Source organism: Neolamprologus multifasciatus, chromosome 10 (genome assembly GCF_963576455.1).
Source record: "Neolamprologus multifasciatus chromosome 10, fNeoMul1.2, whole genome shotgun sequence".
NCBI classification, from domain to species: domain Eukaryota; kingdom Metazoa; phylum Chordata; class Actinopteri; order Cichliformes; family Cichlidae; genus Neolamprologus; species Neolamprologus multifasciatus.
The window spans coordinates 32672523-32694934 of NC_140448.1; the positions used below are offsets into that span (position 1 = coordinate 32672523).

At 49.6% G+C, this 22412-nt stretch overlaps 1 protein-coding gene across 3 annotated transcripts; it reads right to left on the reverse strand.

Annotated features, from left to right (window-relative positions):
• Nucleotides 1-80: 80 nt before the first annotated feature.
• On the reverse strand, nucleotides 81-21444 carry nup98 (nucleoporin 98 and 96 precursor). 3 transcript variants are annotated; one of them, XM_085174238.1, is made up of 35 exons: nucleotides 21271-21444; nucleotides 19153-19261; nucleotides 18678-18773; nucleotides 18116-18301; nucleotides 17769-17911; nucleotides 17556-17663; nucleotides 17284-17464; nucleotides 17033-17199; nucleotides 15447-15584; nucleotides 14447-14582; nucleotides 14269-14361; nucleotides 14026-14160; nucleotides 13718-13851; nucleotides 10774-10961; nucleotides 10543-10659; nucleotides 10221-10413; nucleotides 9777-9876; nucleotides 9579-9692; nucleotides 9326-9464; nucleotides 8427-8604; nucleotides 8067-8231; nucleotides 6352-6591; nucleotides 5960-6092; nucleotides 5630-5877; nucleotides 5276-5460; nucleotides 4761-5023; nucleotides 4418-4687; nucleotides 4147-4304; nucleotides 3732-3872; nucleotides 3419-3555; nucleotides 3123-3344; nucleotides 2616-2857; nucleotides 2186-2340; nucleotides 1570-1681; nucleotides 81-1400 (listed from the first exon to the last, which is right to left on the reverse strand). In XM_085174238.1, exons 2-35 carry the CDS (start codon nucleotides 19229-19231, stop codon nucleotides 1204-1206), a joined length of 5493 nt encoding a protein of 1830 aa, XP_085030364.1. In that variant the 5' UTR covers nucleotides 19232-19261; nucleotides 21271-21444; the 3' UTR covers nucleotides 81-1203. The 3 variants fall into 3 exon arrangements, with proteins under 3 accessions (XP_085030364.1, XP_085030363.1, XP_085030365.1); XM_085174237.1 differs by having other exon boundaries at nucleotides 14026-14163; XM_085174239.1 differs by lacking the exon at nucleotides 15447-15584 and having other exon boundaries at nucleotides 14026-14163.
• Between the last annotated feature and the right edge of the window lie 968 nt (nucleotides 21445-22412).

Sequence of the window (22412 nt, forward strand, 5' to 3'; positions counted from 1 at the left end):
TGCTGGGTTTGTTACGACGTTTATTCACAGCTACCTTTAGTTGATCCCGAGCTCAAAAAACATTAATAATGTGAAACATGTTTATTTCTACTTGACTTTATTAAAAATATCAAACATGAGGAAAACAAGCAGACACACACACACACGGCAGCATCGCTGAGTAAACGTCAGTTTCAGACAAACAGTCCAACCGATTTCACTTTGAAAAACAAAAACATCGTTGGCGTTCATCTACAACAGAAAAAATAAATGAGTAAGCAGAGTTTCACTTCCAAAGACTTTGATCCAATCTGATAATAATCGAGGGATAAAAACGACCTGATATTCCCGTTTGATTTCCAAAAATATACAATATTTATATAATTACAGTGAATCTCGGGCCGGCGGCTCGCTTTGGGAGGAAACTCTTTACTTTAAAGCTGCGACACTAACGATCTGAGTTACATCCACACAGAAACACACCTACAAAAATAGAGCGTCAACATTTTACACATCCGCCGCCGCCTGCTCTGATCACACACAGACGGCCGCTTCTAAACCCACCGAGGGGGAAACACCACGTCGACCCGCTCTCTGAAGGTCAGAGGTCAAACGAGTTGGGGTCACATGGAGTTTAACAGAAAGGGGAGGAGACTGCTGTCAGCGGGGAGCGTTTCTGGACGTTAAAGATTGAGCTTCGTTTACTCTGAACTGTCCCATTTCTTCCCCCAGTTTCCTGTTTATTAATATTTAAGTCAGCAGGTTTGAGTCTGGTCACATGATCCTGATGTTTCAGGAGAAACTAATGAAAGAATGAAAAGAACAAATACCCTGAACGATTAAACTGAAGGTGGTTTGATGGGAAAGATCAGCTCCAGCCTCAGCCTGAGGTTCCTGCAGAGGAACGTTGGCGGCCTCTGGTGGAGGGATTCAAACCTGCAGCCCTTCGTCACGTCGGAGCTCGAGGTCGTTTTATTTTATTGAAAATAAAGTGAAGAATAAATTCTGATGATCACTCAGGAAGTATTTGAACCTTTTTTCTCTCACTGGTATCTATGATGTCACTGCAAATCTCGTGTCACTTCCTGTTTGGTTTTAAATCTGAGCACAAGCTAAAAGACTGACAGACGTGGGGTTAAAGGTCACACACGGCTCGCCTCATCTTTTATGGTGTCAGTTTCGAGACGTTCGAGCAGCCGAAGCTTCTCGTCCCGCCCTGCGCTCTCATTGGCTGACGATGAGCTGTCGCAGGTACGACTGCGTGAGGCCTCGCAGCTCCTCCAGCGTGTAGTCCTCGGGCATCGGCAGGCGGCTGATGTGCGGCGCCAGCTGGGCGAGCGGGATGCTGAGGGAGTCGGCCGTATCGCCCTGCTGCAGGCTCAGCACCGCACGCAGGATGTTCGCCACGCGCTTCGCCATTTCTGCAGAAAGGGAGGGGACCAGGGGGCGGGGCTTTGTTAGATCACCTGATGTAGCTGCGGAAGCTGTTCATACTTTAAACTGCTCGTTTTTGTTAGGTGTGTGTGTCACACACTCCTCCCCTCCGTCTGACATCAGCCAATCAGGACAAAGATGCAGTTGTTCTCTTACCTGATTGGGCGAGGCGGTCTTTAGCGGTGCGGCAGGGCAGCAGCTCGATCCTGCTGCAGAGAGACGTCACATCGGTGTACAGACGCTCCAGCTCGTAGCCGGCGTTTTCCATCTGACAGCAAGGACGGAAACACGAGATCAAACTCGGCGTGAGGACAAAACAGTCACTCAAACACGTGAAGACTTTACAGCATTTCACAGCATTTTACTGCATTTTACAACATTTTACTGCATTTTACAACATTCACAGCATTTTACAACATTCACAGCATTTTACAGCCCAGATTTACTCCACAGATTCTCCAAACACTGTTGGATGTAACACGGCGTGCTGCGTGAAGCAGTTAGTCGATGCTGCTTGTGTTCATCGCTCTAATGCAGACAACCAGAAATGAGCTCGAGCTGCGATCACATCGGCACCGCCTCGTGTGAACGCCGCAGACGCCAGAGATGTTTCTACGACTTTAGACTTATAATAACTGCATCACTACTTTTATACTTACAGTAACTTTGCTGCTTATACTTCAATAAGTATCCTAATGAAGTACTTTTACTTTCAAAGAACAGTCGCCCTGATCGGGCTGAGAATCAGAAACACTCAGAGGGCGTTTGGTACCTGCTGGATGTCCTGCAGAGTCTTTATGACTCTGATGTAGTCGAGGTAAACCCCCCCTGCTGTGTCCCAGTCCTGGATGGTGGTGCAGTGCTCGGGGAGCGCCAGACCCTCCAGGAACTCCAGGAGGTAGTCGTGGTTATCGTTGATGATGCAGTCTGAGAGAGAGAGGGAGAATCTCTGAACTCAGTTTCAACAAACCGATCTCCTCACACATGAAACCATGGCGATGTGTGGACTCGAGCGCCTCGGCTTTTTAGACTTTCATGAATTAAAAAAATGCAGCTCATCGTGTTTTTTAACCAACCGGAACTTTAATTCTCTCTAATGTAACCATGTAATGATGTATTGAAGCTAATTATTCAGATCAGAGGAGCCTGAAGTTTTTGACTGCAGGACGTGGTTCAGACGGCGTGTGCAAACAGGCGTCTACCTGAGGCCAGGTGCTGGATCAGCAGGCGGTGGCACTGGTTCCAGTATCGGGCTCGGTACAGGTGCAGGGCCTGCTGGTGTCTGTCGCCGTCGCGGTGGGCTCGGGTGGCCTTGGCCTCGTGGATCCACTGCTCCGGGATCAGCAGCTGCTCGGTCAGGAAGCGCTCCCTGCGGGCCGAGTCCTCCGTCTCCTGCAGGGGGCAGTGCAGCGCCAGCATCTCCCTCACAGCTCGCTCCCTCTGACTGAAGACGCAGAGAAGGAGATCAGACAGGAAATAACGAGCTGAGATCTAAAGTGAGGACGGCGTCACAGAACAAAGTGGGCGGAGTGCAACGATCACGTTCAGCTCGACTGTTACTGAAGATCACAGAGCCAAAACGCCATCAGCTGAGCGCCATCAGCTGTTTCCACGAGACTCGGAGGATTCAAAGATCCGAGTCGCTCTCTTTGGCTCGGAGCCAAGCTGCTGAAGAAACGCCGTAAGTGCTGGCGGCGCGGTGAACGTACGTGTGCTCGGGGATGTGCAGCAGGATGAAGACGGCCATGTGCCACAGGCCGGCGCTCTCCAGCTGCGCGGCGTAGCTGGCGTGGAGGAGGCCCTGCCGTGGGGCGCTCAGGTGGGTGTAGTGCAGTGCCTGCAGGACGCCCCACAGGTGCCAGCTCAGGCGGTAGTCCAGGCGCTCCCAGGTGACGGCGAGAGGCTCCAGCAGCTGCTGCAGGCCGTAGTGTCTGCAGGGCGGCAGGAGAAGCGTTGAAGTAGCGCTCTGCACGCTTTAGCCAACGAGCGGCTGAAGCCTGCTTACCTGTCGCTGTAGAGTTTGAGCAGGTGGAAGCAGAGGTCGTACAGCGGCCGGTTGGACGACTCCTCCAGATCTGGCTGCTCCGCCTCCAGGTATGGAGGCAGGGGTGCACAGGCGTACTTCCCCGCCTCACACGAGCCCTGCAGGACAGAAACAACGATCAGCACGAACACAAGCAGGTCGCTAGCTACTCCCGTCACCGCGCTGCACACTCCGCCCTCTGCTGAACACACTGAAACGAAGCTTTACGAGCGTAAATGTAACCTGAACGCTCGACAGTCACAAATGAAGTCAAGAGAAAATCACGGCGGCTCACCTGAAAGGCGGCTTCGTATCTGGCGAGGGCGTCGGCCACAGAGGCAGTCGGGGGCAGCATGAACCAGAGGTGGACGGCCACGCAGCGCTTCCAGTCCAGCTCGGCGCACACGTTCACCAAAGAGTCGGTGGACTGCCACACCTGCAGAGAACACCGTCAGCATCCAACCACAGCTGAAACTGAGGCTGTGCAGATCTCAGCAGCCCGACGTCACACACTGCTTTAATTTATACGCTTTATTAACATGGATGCAACTTCTGGAACATCTGGAGTCACTGAATAACCACGAGAGAAATATTCATTGTTTTACACACTGTTGATTCTTTCCTGGTAGGATGTGATGCGCCAAAACTAGCAGAAGGTGGCGCTAATTCACCACAGAAGAAGATAATGCATGTGTGACATGGTGTCATACCGGTTTCCCGGCGAGCAGAGCGAAGATGCGGAGTCGCTCCTCGGGCAGGTAGCAGTCGGTCTGCATGCGGTGCCAATCGGCGAGCTGAAGGGCGAGAAGGTCCCTGCAGTACTGCGAGCCCACGGCCTGGGACAGCAGCAGGGACAGGCGGTGGTCTCCTGGACGCACAAAGCTCAGTCTGAGGTTTGATTACAGAAACGTGTCGCCGCGTCTACTGAGCGCCACATTCATGACATCGCTGCTACTTCCTGTTTGAGCGAGCGAACCTCACCTTCCTTCTGGGCGAGTCGGCACGCCTCGCTGATGCGGTTTCCCGTCAGGTAGCTGAAAACTGCGTCGACATGGCGACCTTTCCCGGCCAAAGCCACCTCCTCCTCCACCCTGTGGGAGGCGCCGCGGGACAGCCAGGCCGAGAAGCTCCGCCTCCTCTCCAGCTGCCGCTCGTACTCGCTGAGCACCTCGGCCTCCTGACCCGAGGGGCCCAGCCGGCCCCACAGCGCCTCACACAGAGTCCAGACCTCGGCCCAGTAGCCCAGCAGCGCTGCAGCAGAGAGAGCGTTTAAACCGCCGTCGACACCAACGCATCGGCTTTCAGCTGTGATGTCATCACTTACGCTCAGCGTCGCCTCGTCGGTCTTTCAGCTCGGCGATCCACTCGGCATACTCGTGCAGCGCCGCCACGCCGGGCCGCGGTCGCACCGCAGGGCACGCGCAGCTGTCGGGGACCTCCACGATGCTGTGCTTCAGGCAGATCTCCAGGGGGCGCTGCAGCACCGCCTGGCTCTCTTCATCTTCCTCTTCTTCGATGGTTTTCCCTCTGGGAGGCTCCAGACCCACCACCTGCTCCACCACTACCTTGTAGGGGCTTTCTGTGAGTCTGCAGAACCAAATCAAGCAGTTTAATGGAGCTGATCTGTGGAGGGCGCCGGCGAGGAGGAGGGCGCGCCCTGCTCGCCGCCGTGGAAGTAAAACCATTTAAGATCAACAGCACATTACATCAAGGTGAACCGTACAGGCAGATGAAAATGTGCCTGTACGGTTCACCTGACATGATGGAGCCATGTTGTCATGGTAACTATAGACGCAGCCTGGCTGATGTGTTGGCGTGCGGCGTGTTCGTGGCTCTTACGGTTTGCTCCTGGCAGGTTTGGGCAGGAAGCTGAAGTCCGTCTTTGCCGTCAGTTCTTGGTGCTCGAACTGCTTGGACGTTGGCGAGCTCAGCCGGCTGCCGCAGTGTGCGAGCGTCCAGCCGGGACCCCACCCGACCCGGAAGGAGCGCACGGCGAACAGCCCGGTGTCCATGAGTAAACCTCCCTGAAAAACAGCGGCCCGACTTTGAGCTTCGGGGGAAAACCTGCCGTTCACATGACGCTTTACAGACTCTGACCTCTGACCTCTAAACTGGGTTTCTAAGTGTTAATCTCAGTGACACGTGACCGTCACTCTGAGCACTCGAGGCGTTTCCGACCTCCTGAGCACCAACCTTCCCGTGAGTGATCGACTCCTTGAGGGGGACGGGGCCACCGAGCCGCCGAACGCCAACCGTCCTAAATGAAGGCTCCGGAGTCCGGGAGGGCAGCATGAAGGGGGACGGGCCAGGCCCCGCCCACTGCAGAGAGCGGGGGGCTTCGACGCTGGCTGGAGACGGCCGTGATGGAGGAAGGAGAGGGCGGGGAGAGTCCGACAGCTGAGAGAGGCCCGAGGTGAACCGAGCCTGAAGGAGACCGCCGACTGCAGAGACAGAAGTTTGATTATGTCACCGCCATTTTTACTGAAGCCTCAAACTGTGAGGGAGCGAGTGGGCGTTTCATACCAGAGGGTCGGCCCTGAGCGGCCGGCAGGACGAGGCGAGGAGACGAGACATCCGTGGAAACCTTCATCGCCGCGTGATCGTGGAACATGTCGGTGTCATCGTCGTCCTCAGCAAACAGAGACGCCTTCATGATCTGAAGACGAGACAAACTGACTGAAGTAAACAGGCTCTGGTTGCCTCGGTAACCCCCTGATGTAGCCGCACACGTCTCTGAGACATGTTTAAAGCTAAAGAAGGTCAGAGCGGCTCGCCGCGTGACTCAAACCATTTCCTACCAGTCACGTTAATGATTGCATTTATATATTATTATTATGTATTATTCACCATTTGGTCTTTAAAAACAACAACAGGCCTTGTGATGCACTTCCTGTGGGCGGAGCTCATAGCTGTACCTGGAGCGTGTGTGGGTTGATCCCCAGTGTAGAGGCTATGTGGCCGGATGCAGATACGCCGTCGAGCTCTGAGGAGGCCAGACCGCCGAGCTTGGAGATCGTCGTGTCCGTCTCCCCCGCCAGCAGGTCGCCGTCTTCCTCTCCTCCCAGCATGCTCTCTGTTGGGAAGCTCTGGGTGATGTCAGCCATGTCGCTGTCGAGCTCGATGGCGCCGCCCTGCAGCTCCATGATGGCGATGGACTGAAGGCAAACAGACATGGCAGTGATTTTGCTGAGTTTTCATATTCAGAGTTTACAGAGCGCGCTCTTTATAGACGACGTGGGCGGAGTTCAGAGATCGTGCCACCTGATGGCCCCGCCTCTATGTGTTACCTGTGGTTTTGTTACTTTAACACACCTTCATGTCGGATCCTGGACAAACGTTTGAACGTCTCTTCTTCGTGTTCCAACCTCAGACGTTCAGATGAGTAAAAATAAAAGCGTCTCTGAATCGAGCGAGCACGCATCGACCTATTTTTGTCAGAGTAGGTGGGAATAAAACAGGCGGGTTCTCCTCTTTATCAGCCAATCAGAGCCGAGCTTCTCTCTGGAGTAACGACCATCTTCACACAAAGTTTACAGACAAGTTCAAATGTCTTCATTAACTTTATTTGTTTTCATTAATTTCAACGAGAAAATGTTACATTTTGTCACAAATTAAATCAGGTTTCTATAAAAATCTCCCTCAAACTGAGTTTGTTTACCAAAGATCAAACAGTCTGTCAGCGTCTAAACATCACAACAACACAAAACAGCAAAACGTAGATGAGCGAGGCGAGTCGACCCTCGGGCGCTGCTACAAAGAAAACTGACCATTTTAAATCCTCCAAAGAACTGACCCTGAAACGACCCCCGCCCCACACCTTGAACACCTTCCTTCCTGCAGCTTGTCTGAACTGTGGACACGCTGCATTCTTCTTCTACTTCACGGCTTCTGTAAACCTGACCCGACCTTTCACCTCGCGACCCTCACAGGTGATAAGCCCGTCGTCTGTTTCTGACTCTCGGAGAATCAAGCGTCTGCGATCGCAGCGCTCGCTGAGCATGAACGCTGTTTGCAGAGATGTGTCTGTTCTTGTTTCCCAGAGTTTATCGGTAAAAGGAAAAAGTGAGAAGTTTTTGGCTTTGAATATAAATATTTTGGATTCTGTCTCGACGTTCTTCGCTCCTCTGTCATCGTTAACGCTGAACTTCCTTCGTTAATCCTGTAAAACTCCTGAATGCGTCTCATTGTTCTCCGACTTCATTACAGCAGCTCTGTTCCTGACCTTTGACCTTTATGTCACACCACTCCTTCACTCATAAATCACGGACGTCTGACAGTAAAAGAATTTAAAACGGAAAACACCACACGCTTGCCGGCGGCGCCGTGGCGCCAGTTCTGCCTTTGTCCAACATTTTCCAAATGATTAATATGCGAGAGAAGCCAGGGTCATAGGTCATGTGTAATCTGCATCCACGAATCAGTGGTGACGGAGCCACTGGTGGAACTGGTTCCACATCAGGCAGAGCGCCGACGCTGCTCAGAGTGAAAATGATCAAAAAGCTTAAAAACAAAAAACTGAAAGTCTGGTTAAAATCGACCTGCAAGGACACCATTGGGTGAAACGCTCCTTTAATCAGTGGCATCAGTGAGGAGGAGGAGGGTGAGTGTGGGGGGGCGCGGGCTGCTCTACCTGAGCCTGTGGCGCCACCTGCTGCTGGGAGGGGGGAAGCTGTTGCTGCTGCAGCCGGGAGGGAGGGAGAGTCGTCAGCGTCTTCAGCTTCTTGGCTTCGGCTTTGGGCGGGACGTCCTCGTCTTCGTCCGAGTCCTGCAGGCCGTACTTGGAGAAGTGCGCCACCTGAGGAATAAAGAGGGAGGAGTCAGATACACCTGACAACCACACAAACAGAAGTGACTCATCATTTTTAAGTGTTGTGGATCTGAAGCCGCTGAAAACATTCAAACATCAGCGAACGTAAACGAGGACTGCGCTGATGTTCATCAGATCAACACTCCACAGCGGCGGGCAGCGAGCGTGCTCTAACAAACTGACCTCGAACACCCAGGACCCGGTCTCAGGTCGGTACTCCAGGAAGCGAGCTCCCTGCTTGCGCGACGCCTTCTCCAGCCGGCCCTCGTAGTTCATGTCGCTCAGACGCTCGGGGCTCCTGATCTGGGTGCAGGCCGTCTTGTCGTTCGGCCAGACGCCGTCCAGAGTCACCTCCGCTCGCCTGCGAAAACACAGATCCACATCAGGACAGGAAGCGGAAGTAGAACGCCACAGGTTGATTAACCCTCTGAGGTCGAGGGTATAATCACACGTTTTTGACTACTTTTGATTTTACCTTTAAAAACTGTTCGTTTCCTTTGGTATCGTTGTTCATTTTAACACAAAATCAGACAAAAACAAAATCCAAGTAGGAAAAAGTAAATTTACTCCAACAACCACAAACATGTTTGACAAACCAGTTTCATGGTTTCGACTTGAAATGCAAACAAAACAAAAACTGACGCAAACGTTTTGCAAACAAGTTACTTAGATCCATTTATCTAAAAATGCAGTTGTGTGTTTGGCAGGACGGTGACATTCAGCAGTCGCCTCAGTGTGTAGAGCTGCCAACTGCTTCGTTGTGCACGTCAAAACAATAAGTACACAACAAAACACTAACACGCTGAACAACACATCACAAAACTCACTCTCCCCTAAACTTCCTCCTCTTCCTAAACAACCAGATGTCACATGTTGCCATATCATTTTATGATTGGTCGATATGCTAAATTTTTCCACCAATAGGGAAGGGGGGATTTTTCTTCTCGCTGGCCAGCAGCGAGTGCCGTCCTTAGTTTTAGAAAAGTGAGACGTGAACGAATCCTGTAAGTAAACTGAAATCTTTTTTCCTTTGAGACGTTCGTTTTGGTTTGTAAGGTTTCCCGTCACCTCCTGTCGCTCACCTGTTAAGCCCCTCCCCCTCCGGCGGCTTGCTCTTGTCGTCCGGGTACACGATGACCTCTTTGCGTCTGAAGTGGACGATTTCGTCGAGGTTCAGTCCCGACACGTTCACCTCGCCGGGGAAGAAGACGGAGCCGTAACCTGAAAGAGCAGAGCGGTGAAGAGCGGTGAGACAGCTGTCCAATCAGAGCCGACTTCAGCTCAAACCTGTTAGCGTACGACTGAAGGATGACATCACACGTGTGCAGGCGGTACCTCTCCTGCCGATAGTGAAGTTCTCCACGATGCACTCCCCGTTTTCGTCCACCATGTCAGCGAGCTCGTCCATGGAGGGGATGGTGTAATAGCCCACACGATTCAGAACGATGCCTGAAAACAGGAAAGCAAACGTGCATCTTTGACCAGCGAAGGAAACGCGGACGGAAGCTGAAATCAGCGAGCAAGCTCGGTTACCTGCAGGGTGCGGAGACTGCTGGGACAGCTGCTGCTCCTCCTCGCGCTCCTCCTGCAGAGACTCCTCGCCGAAGGACGCAGACACGTCATCGTTGCTCAGCTGAAAAAACAAAGAGCAAAACTGAACTCAGAATTAGCCGTGATTGTAGCGTGCTGTGCCGCCTCGGGCCACTAGGTGGCAGGAAAACGTAAACGTTAGAAGCAGTGAAGAAAACGAGGAGGCGGAAAACAGAATTAATGTTTCTAATTTGTTCAGCTGATGTTCGGGACTCGAACACTGATTTATTTGTGCCGCTGATTCTGCAGCTCAGCTTAAATCGGCGGTTAGTTTCGTGTTCGTGGTTAAATCTCACAGCTGCTAGTTCATCGTCCGATATCGTAACCACGTTATTGTGGCGGTCGTTCTCTGCTAGCGACGACGCGCTCGTTTGTTCTGGTTCTGACCTCGAGGCCGTTCCTTGAGCCTTTGTGCATGTTCAGGTCGCCGATGGTGTCCTGCAGGCTGGCGTGGGCGCGGCCCTGTGGGATTGGCTTGGCGATGGGGTTGACGTAGAACTGGGTGACCTCCGGGTCGTCGTCGGCCCGCCTGCCGGGGCCCGCCACCCTCCTCAGCTGCTCCTCTTCCTCCTCCACGTGGCTGCAAATAGGAGAACATGGCGAGGGGAGGAGAGAGAAAGGAAACGCCTGAATCAGCGCTGCAGTTTCTACGGTCATGTTTCACTTTTGACTCTCAGAGACGTGACAGCCAATAGGAACGTGGCGAGACCTGTGTCCGTTCTGTGGGTACTCTGACGGCGAGGCGAGGTCGTCGCTCTCCTTGTTCAGAGGACTGCTGTACTGACTGTTGTTCAGGTTCTTCAGGACGAGCTTCTTGATGCTCTTCCTGTGGAGGAAACGGACAGCGTTACCTGTCGGCATGCGCACGGTCATATTTAACTTTGCCGCTGCGTGGCGAGCGGAGGCGTGGCGAGCGGAGGCATGGCGAGCGGAGGCGTACCTCGGCACGAAGGCTCCGTTCGTGAGCGACGGCTCGTCGTCATCCAGGCCGTCAAAAAGCTGCGACTTGGAGGCTCCGGAAGACGTCAGCGCTTTGGGCCGCACCCTGGTCGCAGGACGCGGAGTCAGCTTGTAGTGAGTGGGCGTGGTCAGAGCCTTCTGAGCCGTCGGATTGGTCGGTTTCAGGCGCTGTCAGAACAAAGAAGAGATGCAGATTACAATTTACCTCACAGCTTTGTATTACTTTGTCATAAATTCTACGTTCCCGTCACCGGTGAGGGGCGGAGCCTCCCAACGGTTTGTTTAGACGAGGTACCGACAGCGAGGAAGTGAAACCGCAGTGACGGCAGCAGAAGAAACTAGGCGTGGGCGGTATAAACTAAACAGATTTTTACTCCAATAACAAGTTGGTGGTGTCATCAAGCTGCACCTGTTTTGGTCGAAAGCATCGCAGCAGCTGCAAATTATGCCGAATGACAGTAATCGTGAAGAGACGAAGCACATTTGGAATATGAGGAAAGCCAAAAACTGCGCTTCCTCCACTTCTGTACCATTGATTCATTAATGCTGGATTCTCTCACAGCTGCTCTATTCCCGTGTTGTTGCAGTATATGAATGACTAACCTCGTATTGTGGATGGATTATCTCAGTCGTTCTCCTGGCTGAAGTTTGGTCCTTTTACAGCATCCTGCCATGTGACTGAATTTGTTTAACCACCGAGAACACTCACGTTAACTTTTATCCAGTGGAAAAAAGTTAACGTGTTTATATTATGCTAACATAGCTGTGTCGCTAGCGGTCACGTAGCACATCATGATATACCAGCTAGCCAAACTTCAGTAACCCTACAAACGTCACTGCTGTTTAGTTTTCTGTCTTCATTTATGTTGGAAGTGATAACAGAGCTGTACGTTTGAATTTGTTTCCAAAACCCCGCAGTCAGGACATGCTATATTGTATTTAGATAGAAGCTAGCGAGCTAACTTCCTGCTAACTTCTAACTCTGTTAAATGTAATAAATCCTGTTTTCATGGATGCCTGGATGTTAAACTTCATTGTTACACCTGGTAAAGCAGCAACGCTGATAGTTTTATTGAAGATGAAAGAATTTAGACAGTTTTTAACTCTCAGTGATGCTGCAGTGTTCGTTTGACTTTGGGACCAGAAGGGGCGGAGTTTAGGACCCAGATTACTCAGCGAGGCTCCAGACTACGGTAGCCCTAATGCTCCGACAATCCATCAAGTGGTGCGGCTTCGTAGCTTAGCAAAGTTGTACTAAAACATTTTGACTGCTGTGCACCATGTAGCACATAAAATCGGTTCAAGGTCAGTGAGCACAACCAGAATTCATACATAAGGCGCGCTGTCGACTTCTGAGAAAATTAAAGGATTTTAAGTGCGCCTTATAGTAGGGCTGTTCGATATAACGAAATGTATCGGATAACGATATAAAAACGTCTGTCGTTTCATTTTATGCTATCGTTTGTTTTGTGGTGTCGCAAAATAAACTGTTTACAGCAATATTTTTTCATGGTTCTGATGTCACTGTAGTTATTAATTTCTTAAAGTTCTCTCTTTCTCTTATATTTAATATAACCACACTACGGACGGACAAGCGCCTGTTTTATGCGTTGTCGTTAGCAACAACAACGGTAACAGCATCGCGTGTCCGCTTGTTTAACCTTTCACAATAAAGCTCAAGATCCTGTTGAGATTTTTCAAAATAAACTGAATCACGTGAAAGAGCAGATTATTCACGGATGAGAAGCAAAAGAGCTGCCAGGTGCAAAAAAATAGACCTTAGACTCAAACGTTAGAACAGAACGTTAGAGACCACAATCTCATATCCTGATATCAAACATCTATCGTCCGGTAACGATATAAATCACAAAAATGTAACAATTTCTGTAAATTCTGTGAATCTCGACTTGCGTGAAGTGTTTCCAGCTGCGCGTCATGTAGCTGGAGTCGAGTGTTTTAACCGATGCATGAAACGATACATTTTTAGACATAAGTTGTAACGGCGCCGTTTTCTTTGTGAGTATTTATTACACGGCGTGCTGCGGGGAAACGCCTGTTCTGCCATCTTCTGTTTCAGTCCGTTATGACACTCTTAAATCCTACTACTTATTCCTGCGTCTTTTGGGATCTTACAAAGCTTCAAACGACACGTCGACTATTAAATCAGTCGTCGATGATCATGTGGCAGCCCTACTCCCACTAATATGTTTTTGTTTGAAAATACATCTTTTTCTCGGCGTTTTTGCCTCCCGTCCACACTGAGGCGTTTTGAAGATGCTCTCCAAAGCGAATACATTTGAAAACGCTGTTGTTGCATCACAGTGTGGACAGCAAACCCGGAGCCTTCTCGAAAATAATGACACAGTTTAGTCATATGATGCAGTCATGTGACAAACTAAGACAGCGGAGGGCATTATACAGCAGTTGTTTTGTTTGACAGATTTAAAGATTAACATCAGTCTGCACATGCTCCAGAGAGCTTTTCTTCAAATTCTTTAATTCTCACTCACTTTTGCAACTTTGTACTTTTGTGTTACTCGCAGCAACAACTCCAGCTCGTTGTTAGTCCATTTAAAAAACTTTCAAAGAGCCGGAAAGTAAATAAGCGGCAGACAGAAATGAGGCGGGTCGAATCTTCTTACATTTCACGCATGCGCAGGAACGTCAGCGTTTTTGGCCATTTCAATGTGGACGCAAAACTCTGTGAAAACGTGAAAAGTGTGGACTTTTCAAATGAAAACGCCGCTTTCAGATTTGTCTGGGTTAGTGTGGGCGGAGCCTGATGCGGGGCAGAAGCTCCAGTTTGACGGCTTCTTTGCAGTGAAGTTCAAACTGAAAGCAAATCCTCATCTTTGGATCTCGATACAATTTAAAAATAACTTCATACATGAGCAGCTGGAGCTCATCGGCTACGTCACCCTTACCTCCTCCTTCTTCTTGGGGTCTGAGAGCGGGTTTCTGAAGAGCGGCGAGTCTCCGTACGGCGAGTACGCCAGCACGCTGAGCTGCTGCTGGAGCATGGCCTGCTGGGCAGCCGCTGCGTTGGGATCTGTGAGGGCTGGAAACGAGAAGACGTTAACGCTCCACGTGTGCCAGCGGGGACGTGAAACAGCAGCCGGAGGTCAGCTTGAGTCACATTTTTACCAGCAGCATAAAACAAACATGAAGGAACTAAATTACAACGTTTTAAAGCATTAATCTGTCCTCATCTCTAAAACACGTGGCCGCTCACCGACGGGCTGCGTCGCTCCGAATCCCAGGGTGCTCGTTCCACTGTTGAATCCCGTTGTTCCGAATGTTCCCATCGTTCCCAGCGCGGTGCCCAGTTTGTTCTGGGTGTTGCCAAACAGTGTCTGCCCGGGGCCGACTGCTGGACACACAGATGTGGACAAACTGACTGTTGAGTTTTTTCTGGCTGACTGAGCAGCGGTGAGTGTCCCAGTTAAAGCAACGAGGCGGTTACTGGGTGTGTTACCTGTACCGAAGCTGGTTCCCAGTCCGGTCCCCAGCGCTCCGGTGGTGGACTTGTTCCCAAACAGTCCTCCTCCAGCAGGGTTTGCACCGAAACCTGCAGCCAGACAATCAAACAGGACGAGCTGAAGAGCCGGAGGCGCAGAAACGTCGACATCGTTACATATTTTCAGCCGACTTACCGAAGGTGGAGGTGTTGGTTCCGGTTCCCAGTGTGAGGGTGGGCTTGTTCCCAAAAAGGCCGGTGGTGGTGCCGAAGGACGGGGCACTGGTGGTGGTGGTGCCGAACCCGGCTGTCTTGTTACCGAATAAACTCTGCTGCAGAAGCCAAAGTCACAGGATACGTAAAGGATCAGTCAAACTTAAACTCAGGACTACAAAAGAGCTGCGAGTGCTCAGAGAAGACGACGCGTAACAGTGACGCACAGCTCGAAGAAGCATCTGCCTGGAAACACACGAGCTTCCCCGCATGCTCTGGAATATTTGTTCTCCGAGTCATTAAAGGCATCCTCCTGAAAACAGGCGCACTCGTTAACTTTAACCGTGAAGCTAACAGCGTGGAGGAAGCTAACAGCGTGGGTGCAGGGTTAGACTCTCACACTGAGCTGCAACCCAAACAGATCCGTAAATGATAAGTTATTTTTTACAGTTTTGTCCTCCTGTCACTTCACTATGAAAAACCATAATCACTGATTTATTTTACAGTTAACAGGTCAAAGTTCACAGATTGTTAACAGCAGCTCTGCTCATGCTTAAACGTGTTGCTTTTTAACAGACTTGCTAACTTCTACCAGTAAAGACATTAAAATCGATGTTATTGAGCTTCTTTGTTGTACACGTGGTTGAAACTCTGCAGCACACGTCCTGCTGCATTTGATCATCCATCTCTTTCCCCGCTTTCATAGAATAAAGAATAAGTCGTTGCTCCTTTATGTCAAACTGTCCTCACAAACAGCAGAGCACACGGGCAGGACACGAACGAAGCGCCGTGTCCTTCAGACTGAAATCAGACCGTCTGTGCTTCATTCAAACTGTACTGACACAGGTGTTTGCATCACAAACAAGAGTTTGATGAGGAAACATCTGATGAGGGGAGGAGCTGCTGCACGCCGGACACACACACACACACACACACACAAATAATTCACAACTGGACAATAATGGGTCTGCTCTGATCCCAACCTGAGTGCCGACATTCCCAAATCCAGTGTTGGTTTGGCCGAACAGGCCCGTGGCTGTCCCGAAACCAGTGGCGGTGCTGGTCTGAGCTGAGCCGAACAAGCCGCCCGACTGAGACGCCGCCGTGTTCCCAAACAAACCCTGAAGAAACATCCAAACAACCTCACTGTGACTTCAAACAGCTTCAGAGTCAAGAGAAAACATGCTGCACCGACGCAGAGGCAGCTGAACGTCGAACTGAGACGACAGCGGCGTTGGCAAGTTACTTTGAAAAAGTCATTATAGCTACTAGTTACTTCTTCAAAAAAGTAACTGAGTTACAAGATTCTAAAAGTAATTAATTAGTTGTAAAGTAACTATTGCGTTACTTTAAAAAAAAAAACGTTTAACCCTCTGGGGTCCCGGGTATAATCGGCCATTTTTGACTAGTTTTGATGTTTCCTCCACATTTCACCTTTAAAAACTATTTGTCTTGTTTGGTCTCAGCACAGCCTCACGTGTCTGAATTTACAGTCGTGATTTCATTTTGACAAACTGTGTTAACACAATTGATCTGAAATCAGACAAAGAACATAAAATCCAAGTAGAAAAACTTATATTTTTACTGTAACAACCACAAACATGTTTAATGATCATATTTCATAACTTTAAATGCAAATATAAATCCTCAGTTTTAAAATCATATCCACACGTTTTGCAAACAAAGTTATTTGCAGCCGTTTACCTTTGACCCTTTTTTTTTTTTTTAAACCATTTCAAACTATTTACAGAACAATCAGCTGTTCTTCAACAAGACGCCACACAAAATGTCATGTTGCCATTTTTTGATTGGTCGACATCGTGCATTTTTCCACCAACGGGTTGTTTTTGTTTTTGTTTTTTTTGCTCATAAGCAGAGCGTGCTCGCTGCGCTGTCCTTACAGAAACGTGATGAAACTATTGAGGAAAAACATGTTTATCATGACTCTGGTTTTACTGGCCGATCAACACAATTTATAAACTGGCACCTTGTTGCTTTGTCATCTTGAAGTGGTCATGTGATTGTCTTACCACGACTACTTTATTCTTCCGCGGTCAAACAGCATGTGATTGTTTTGCCCCCTGAGCTCCAGGTGTTGTGCCAAAAAGTGATCGTCGGGCAGAAAGTGATCGCTGTCCACAGGAGCGCAGCTGCTTAAAGCTGTAGCGTCCAGACTACTTACAGATACTTCCTGCCGCTGATATCAGCTGCTGAACCAGCTGAACACAGCTCCAACCGTCTGTTTGTTGAAAAACAGTAACGCGACCACGCTGCATTTTCTTGTTAGTAACTGTAACGCCGTTGTAACGATAGAAATAGTAATTAGTTAGATTACTTTTACTGAAAACGTAACGCCATTACTTGTAACGCCGTTATTCCCATCACTGGACGACAGCGCGTGCTTTGGCTGCTAAACGAAGCTGAATCAAAGTGAAAGTCTGCAGGTTTCCACCTGCAAACACGTCTTTACTTTTTGTGGCTGCAGGAGTGAAATTGTGTGAAAGTGAGCAGCAACCAAACTCAACCTGATGACATCGTGTCACACACAGTGAGGCGGAGCTAATCTCACCATGCTGCTGGTGTTGGCCTGTCCTATCGTGTTGGTGTTTCCAAAGGAGAAGCCGGTGCTCTGGGCGGTGGTGGTCGCACCAAAGGGCTTGAAGAGGCTGCCGGCCTGCTGCTGGGTCTGCTGACTGAACAGGCCGCCCGTGGTCGCGCCAAAACTGCCGGTAGTTGCTGAACAGACAGACACGCACGTCACTTCACCTGCTCTCGTCAACACTTCTTATTATTTGTGGGCTCTACGTCACAGCTACTCACGCCCTCCGAAGGTGCTCTTGTTCTGGCCGAAGGAGAAGCTGGTGTTGGGAGCCGAGGATCCGAAGAGGCCGGTGGTGGCGCTGGACGTGGCCGTGGCCTGGCCGAAAAGACTGCCGGTTCCCGGCGCCATCGGGTTGGTTGGGCCCTTCCTGCCCGCCTGGTAGTCCTCCAGCCTCAACTCCTGCAGGGAGAAGAAGAAACATCGTCAAACAACAAAACTGAGTTTTTAGTGGCTGCGTTTAAGAGCCGCGGCCAGCTGAGTGAAAACGCACCTCCAGAGACTTGTTCTCGTACTCCTTCATGGCAGTGATGCACTGGTGCTTCGTATTGATGCTCGTTGTCACGCCCGCCTTCACCATTGTGTCACTTCCTGTCGGCGGCTGAAGGAGGGAAAACAAATTTAACACAGAGCATAAAAACAGTGAGACGCTTTCGTGTCTGACAATGAGCAGAAAGACGATTAAAGGGGAAGAAGAGTCGCTCACGTTGAACTTCACGGTCGTTCCCGGCTGCTGAGTGGCGGAGAACCCCGAACCTCCAAACAGGGACGTAGCCCCGCCGAACGGGTTGGAGGTGGTGTTGGTGGAGCCGAAGAGGCCGCCACTGCTGCTGGTGCTCGTCCCGAAGCCTGAAGAGAGAGTTCACGTCATTACAGGGCGAACAGAAGGAGAGTCGGAGCAGCTGCTTCAAATCCACAACAGCGTTTTTCTCATATTTACATAAAACTGTAAACATGCTTTTAGTTCTTTAAGTTCTGATTCTCTCGTTGTCGTCGCTGCGGGGATTTATCGTTTTTAATAAAAACGAGAGTGAGGGTTTGGAGGGTTCTCACTTCCAAACGAGGTGGCTTGCTTGGCGCCGAAAGCATTGTTCTGCTGGGAGAAGAGTCCACCGGTGGTGCCTGTGCCAGTGTTGCCAAACAGGCTGCTGGAGGTGCCGCTCGCTGCGCCGAAACCGAAGCCGGTGCTGGTGGAGGAAGTTGCCGGCTGGCTGAACGTGCTGGACCCAAAGAGCCCACCTGAAGGAGCAACACGGACAGGTCAGCACTTACGAGTTTTCCTTCTTTAGACACGCCCCTCATGACTGAGCCGCCTCTGAAGGATCATTTTACTGGATTTGCACAGAACAGGCCGAGAGCAGAAAGGAAGCTTTGAAGCGACAGTTTCTCTGCAGCCGAGCACACATCAACAAAGCAAGACTGAAAAACCACGTGAAGTCATCGGAGACAGCGCCGAGCTGCGTTCAGGTGCGGTTTAAGATTGTTGCAAAATCTCATCTATGCACACTGAAACACACTAAACAACACTCGGTGCCTTATGGACCTGTGTGTGTGTGTGTGTGTGTGTGAGAAGTTTTGAAGCACCACAAAAATGTTTGCTGAATGAAACACAAACCTGGTTTATTCTGCGTGGATCCAAACAGTCCTCCAGTGTTTGTCGTCGCCCCGAACGCAGACGTGCCGAAGCCTCCCGTCGTCCCAAAGCCCGTGTCTGGAGAAAAGAGACCAGATGATTCACGTCCACCTCCATCAGAGGGAACTACGTTTTTCTATCTGTGAGATATTTAGTCGCTGCGTTATCACGGGCCCTCGCGTTGCAATGATCAGTCTGCTGATAGTGAAAACATCGACCGTCTCCTGACGTTTCACTTTTGTTTTTGTAAATTTGAATCTCTACTACGCTTCAGGAATTCAAACTGAAGCGTAATAAAACTCTGTGTGTGTGTGTGTGTGTGTGTGTGCGTGTGTGTGAGAACATCCTAATGATGTGCTGCTGTCATCATTTCTTCCACATTAGTTTGGATATTTGGCATTTCTGACTCGCCCGAGGTATCGAGCTCACGCTCCTGTACAAAAAGAAATTCACTTACTTTGCTGACCGAAGGTGGACGAGGTGCCAAATCCTCCCGCCCCGCCACCGAAGGGCGTCCCAAATGATTTGTTGAACATCTTGCCCTGCTAGCAGGACAGCATAAGTCTCTGTGGACACAAACACCACCGTACAGTTTAGATCAAACGTTTATCTTCAGTCCCACCGACTAACCGATCGAGGCAGCAGATGTGCAGCTTCTGTTTTCTGCTGCCGTGTTTGTGGAGTCTGATGGAGAGCAACAGCTTCACTTAAACCCACACTGGATCTTTCAGGTTTAGCTCGTATGTCTGTTTAGGGGTGTGGTTTACTGCCGCCTGCTGCAGGTAACACACTGACCGTAGATCATGGCTTAAAGACACTTTAGTGTCCCAGCTGAGTAAAAACCTTCTGAACAGCAGGAGGAAAACTTCTCTGACGTCACTCAAATTAAATGTTTGACAGACAGCTTCTGCTCTGAGAAACCACATTTACAAACAGAACTTTGGCTTCAGCCTCACAGAGGACTTTAGAAGAGCCAATGAGCATGACTCATAGTCTCACGCCTTTAGATGGTGGGAGGAGCCGGAACAAGAGGAAATGCCGAGCTCTGTTTTTAACCCAGACGTGACGACAGAGGAGCGTGTCCAACCATGACACTGCACTCTCACTGGTTCAGACCAGAAGCTCCATCCAGCTGTTAAACTGCACATGCAGCAACTGTTACAGGCAGAAGAACAGCGGGACTCAGCATTTGCAGTGTTACTCTCTACAACAGGAACACACTTACACTCAGCCGCTGCAAAGCTCAGACCAAAAGCTCTACAGCTTTTATGGAGGAACACCATCAGGTGGTGTTCAGCTCTGTCCTGTTGTTGCTCATCAGTGCAAACGCTGCTTCTGTGTGCAGGAGTGCCCTTCAGCAAGTGTTTGTGGGAATGAATTTAATTACAGCAGTACTCACAATCCTGTGATTTAGTCCTGTGACTACAGTGTTACGATGAAGTCTTCTTGTGTATATTTGAGAACACGAGGACAACGACTGCTCTCACTCCTGATTAGAAATCACTGCACTTCCTGTTCTAAAGCATCTTTTGTGCAGGTTAGGCGTTCTCGATCTCCTCTGAGTACATTTGACACACGACAGTCGGCTCTGATGCGTTTTAGATGAAAAACAAATCTTTGTGTTGGATAATTAACTCTGGGCTCTTTCTACATGTTCGAACAACATGCAACAGCATTTCTGCTACAGAGACACTGAAAATCACAAATTCACTGACGGCGAGGCTGTTATACCTTTACTCATTCAATATTCGCACCTTGTTTTTACTGTGGTTCATCTGTAATGAGGGTTTGGCGTGTGTGTGACATGGCCCTCTTACACAAGAAACGCCAGGTGTTGGTTCCAGCTGTGGTTTGTTGTTTTGTTTCAAATCATGTTTTTCATTTATTCTCTTTGTCAGGGATGGAAACAGACACATGAAGCCATGAGTCAAACCTCTGATCTTCATCTCGCTCCACGAATCCAGTCAGGAAGCATTTAAGGTGGAATTCTTTAAATGCTTCACGGGTACAAAATCACCCCAGCTGACGGAAACTGCACGCGTTTATCCTTACCATTGTTCTAACGACTTCTGTGAGCACATTATCAGGCTATCGGTCATTTCTCGCCGACCTCGATTTGCCTCCACGTGCGGCTAACCGAGCTGATCCCCCGGTTAGTCACAAACATCCGAAACACAAACGTTAATGTTGGAAAAACTGGGCGGGTTTACAGTAGGTGCTATTCCGGCTCCTAACCGGGCGAGTCCGAGCCAGACCAAACCAGCTCCAAACCGCAGGTGAAGTCATGTAGCATTATTTCCGCTCCCGCTAACAACAAGTTAGCTCCGTGAATCTAGCCGACACACACCGAGCTACCAAACAGCCGCGTCGCCCGGTGAAGAGGACGGTGTAGAGGTTTAGATTACCCCGTTACAATCTCACCGTTGTCCTGGATGTTTACAGGCGCGCAGTTTAATCGCTGTTACGAGTTACCTGCGTCAAGCTAATGCTAAGCAGCTAGCTAGCTTTGCAGCTAAGTGAACGATAGCAAAACAAAACTAAGACAGACAAAAGAAACGTTTTAAAAGACACTGACCTTTAACACCAATGTGACACCCGCCTCTCTGTTTGCCTTCCGTCCACACTGACCAAGCTACAGAGTCAGAAAGTTCAGCGATGGAAGCGCTTTAGCTCAACATCCACCGCACAGCTTTGTCAACGAGGAGGGAAAACGGCCGCACGCAGCGTCAGCACGCACTTTCATACGTCAAACGTCACGACGACGCTGCAAATAGCACCTAAAAACAAAATCCAAACGTCGCCGTTTCGTACACATGAAAATAATTAAAGAGTATTATATCTATATGTATTTAAAATAAAAAAGCATGAAATCGCAACCTGTCTATATTTATTCAACGATACACAGGAAGTCTGTCCGAGCACGAACTCAGCAATGGGAGTGATCCCCACCGATAACGCGTTAAAATGATATTCATATAAATCGGTGGTGCAGATTTGGCTGAAAGCGTGCAAGAAAACATTTTGCCACCTCTTTCATGCTGTGCTGAGAAGATTAAAGATCAATACGCTTAAAGAAGATCAACAATAATTCTGTTTTTGTGTCTGAAGGCCTCAAAGCAACAGACAGTAACGCGAAGCCTGTTTATGTACGAAAAAAGGAACAGCAACGATATTTTAATGCTATATATACTTTTTATATTTATTTTGGAGGTCTCTGTTTCCCTCACCATCAGTCTGAGGTTCTGAAACTAACAGCAGCATCGCTTTTTGTTGAAAACACTCCAGGTTTAGTGAATATCCTCCTGCAGAAACCTGAAAAGGAACAACGTCGGTCTCTGGGGATGAGAGACATCAGGAAAACGTTTGAAATAGATACTTTTCTTTATTGTCACTCCATTAAACGTGGACAGCCCAAAAGGTTGATTCTGTTCATCTAGACCAGGGGTCCCCAATCCCAGTCCGCGAGGGCCGGTGTCCCTGCAGGTTTTAGATCTCACCCTGGGTCAACACACCTGAATCACATGATTAGTTCATTACCAGGCCTCTGGAGAACTTCAAGACATGTTGAGAAGATAATTTCTCCTTTTAAATCAGCTGTGATGGATCAAGGACACATCTAAAACCTGCAGGGACACCGGCCCCGTGGACTGGGATTGGGGACCCCTGATCTAGACGTTCTCAGTGGGAGAAACGTTTCATCATCAGGTGACTTCTACA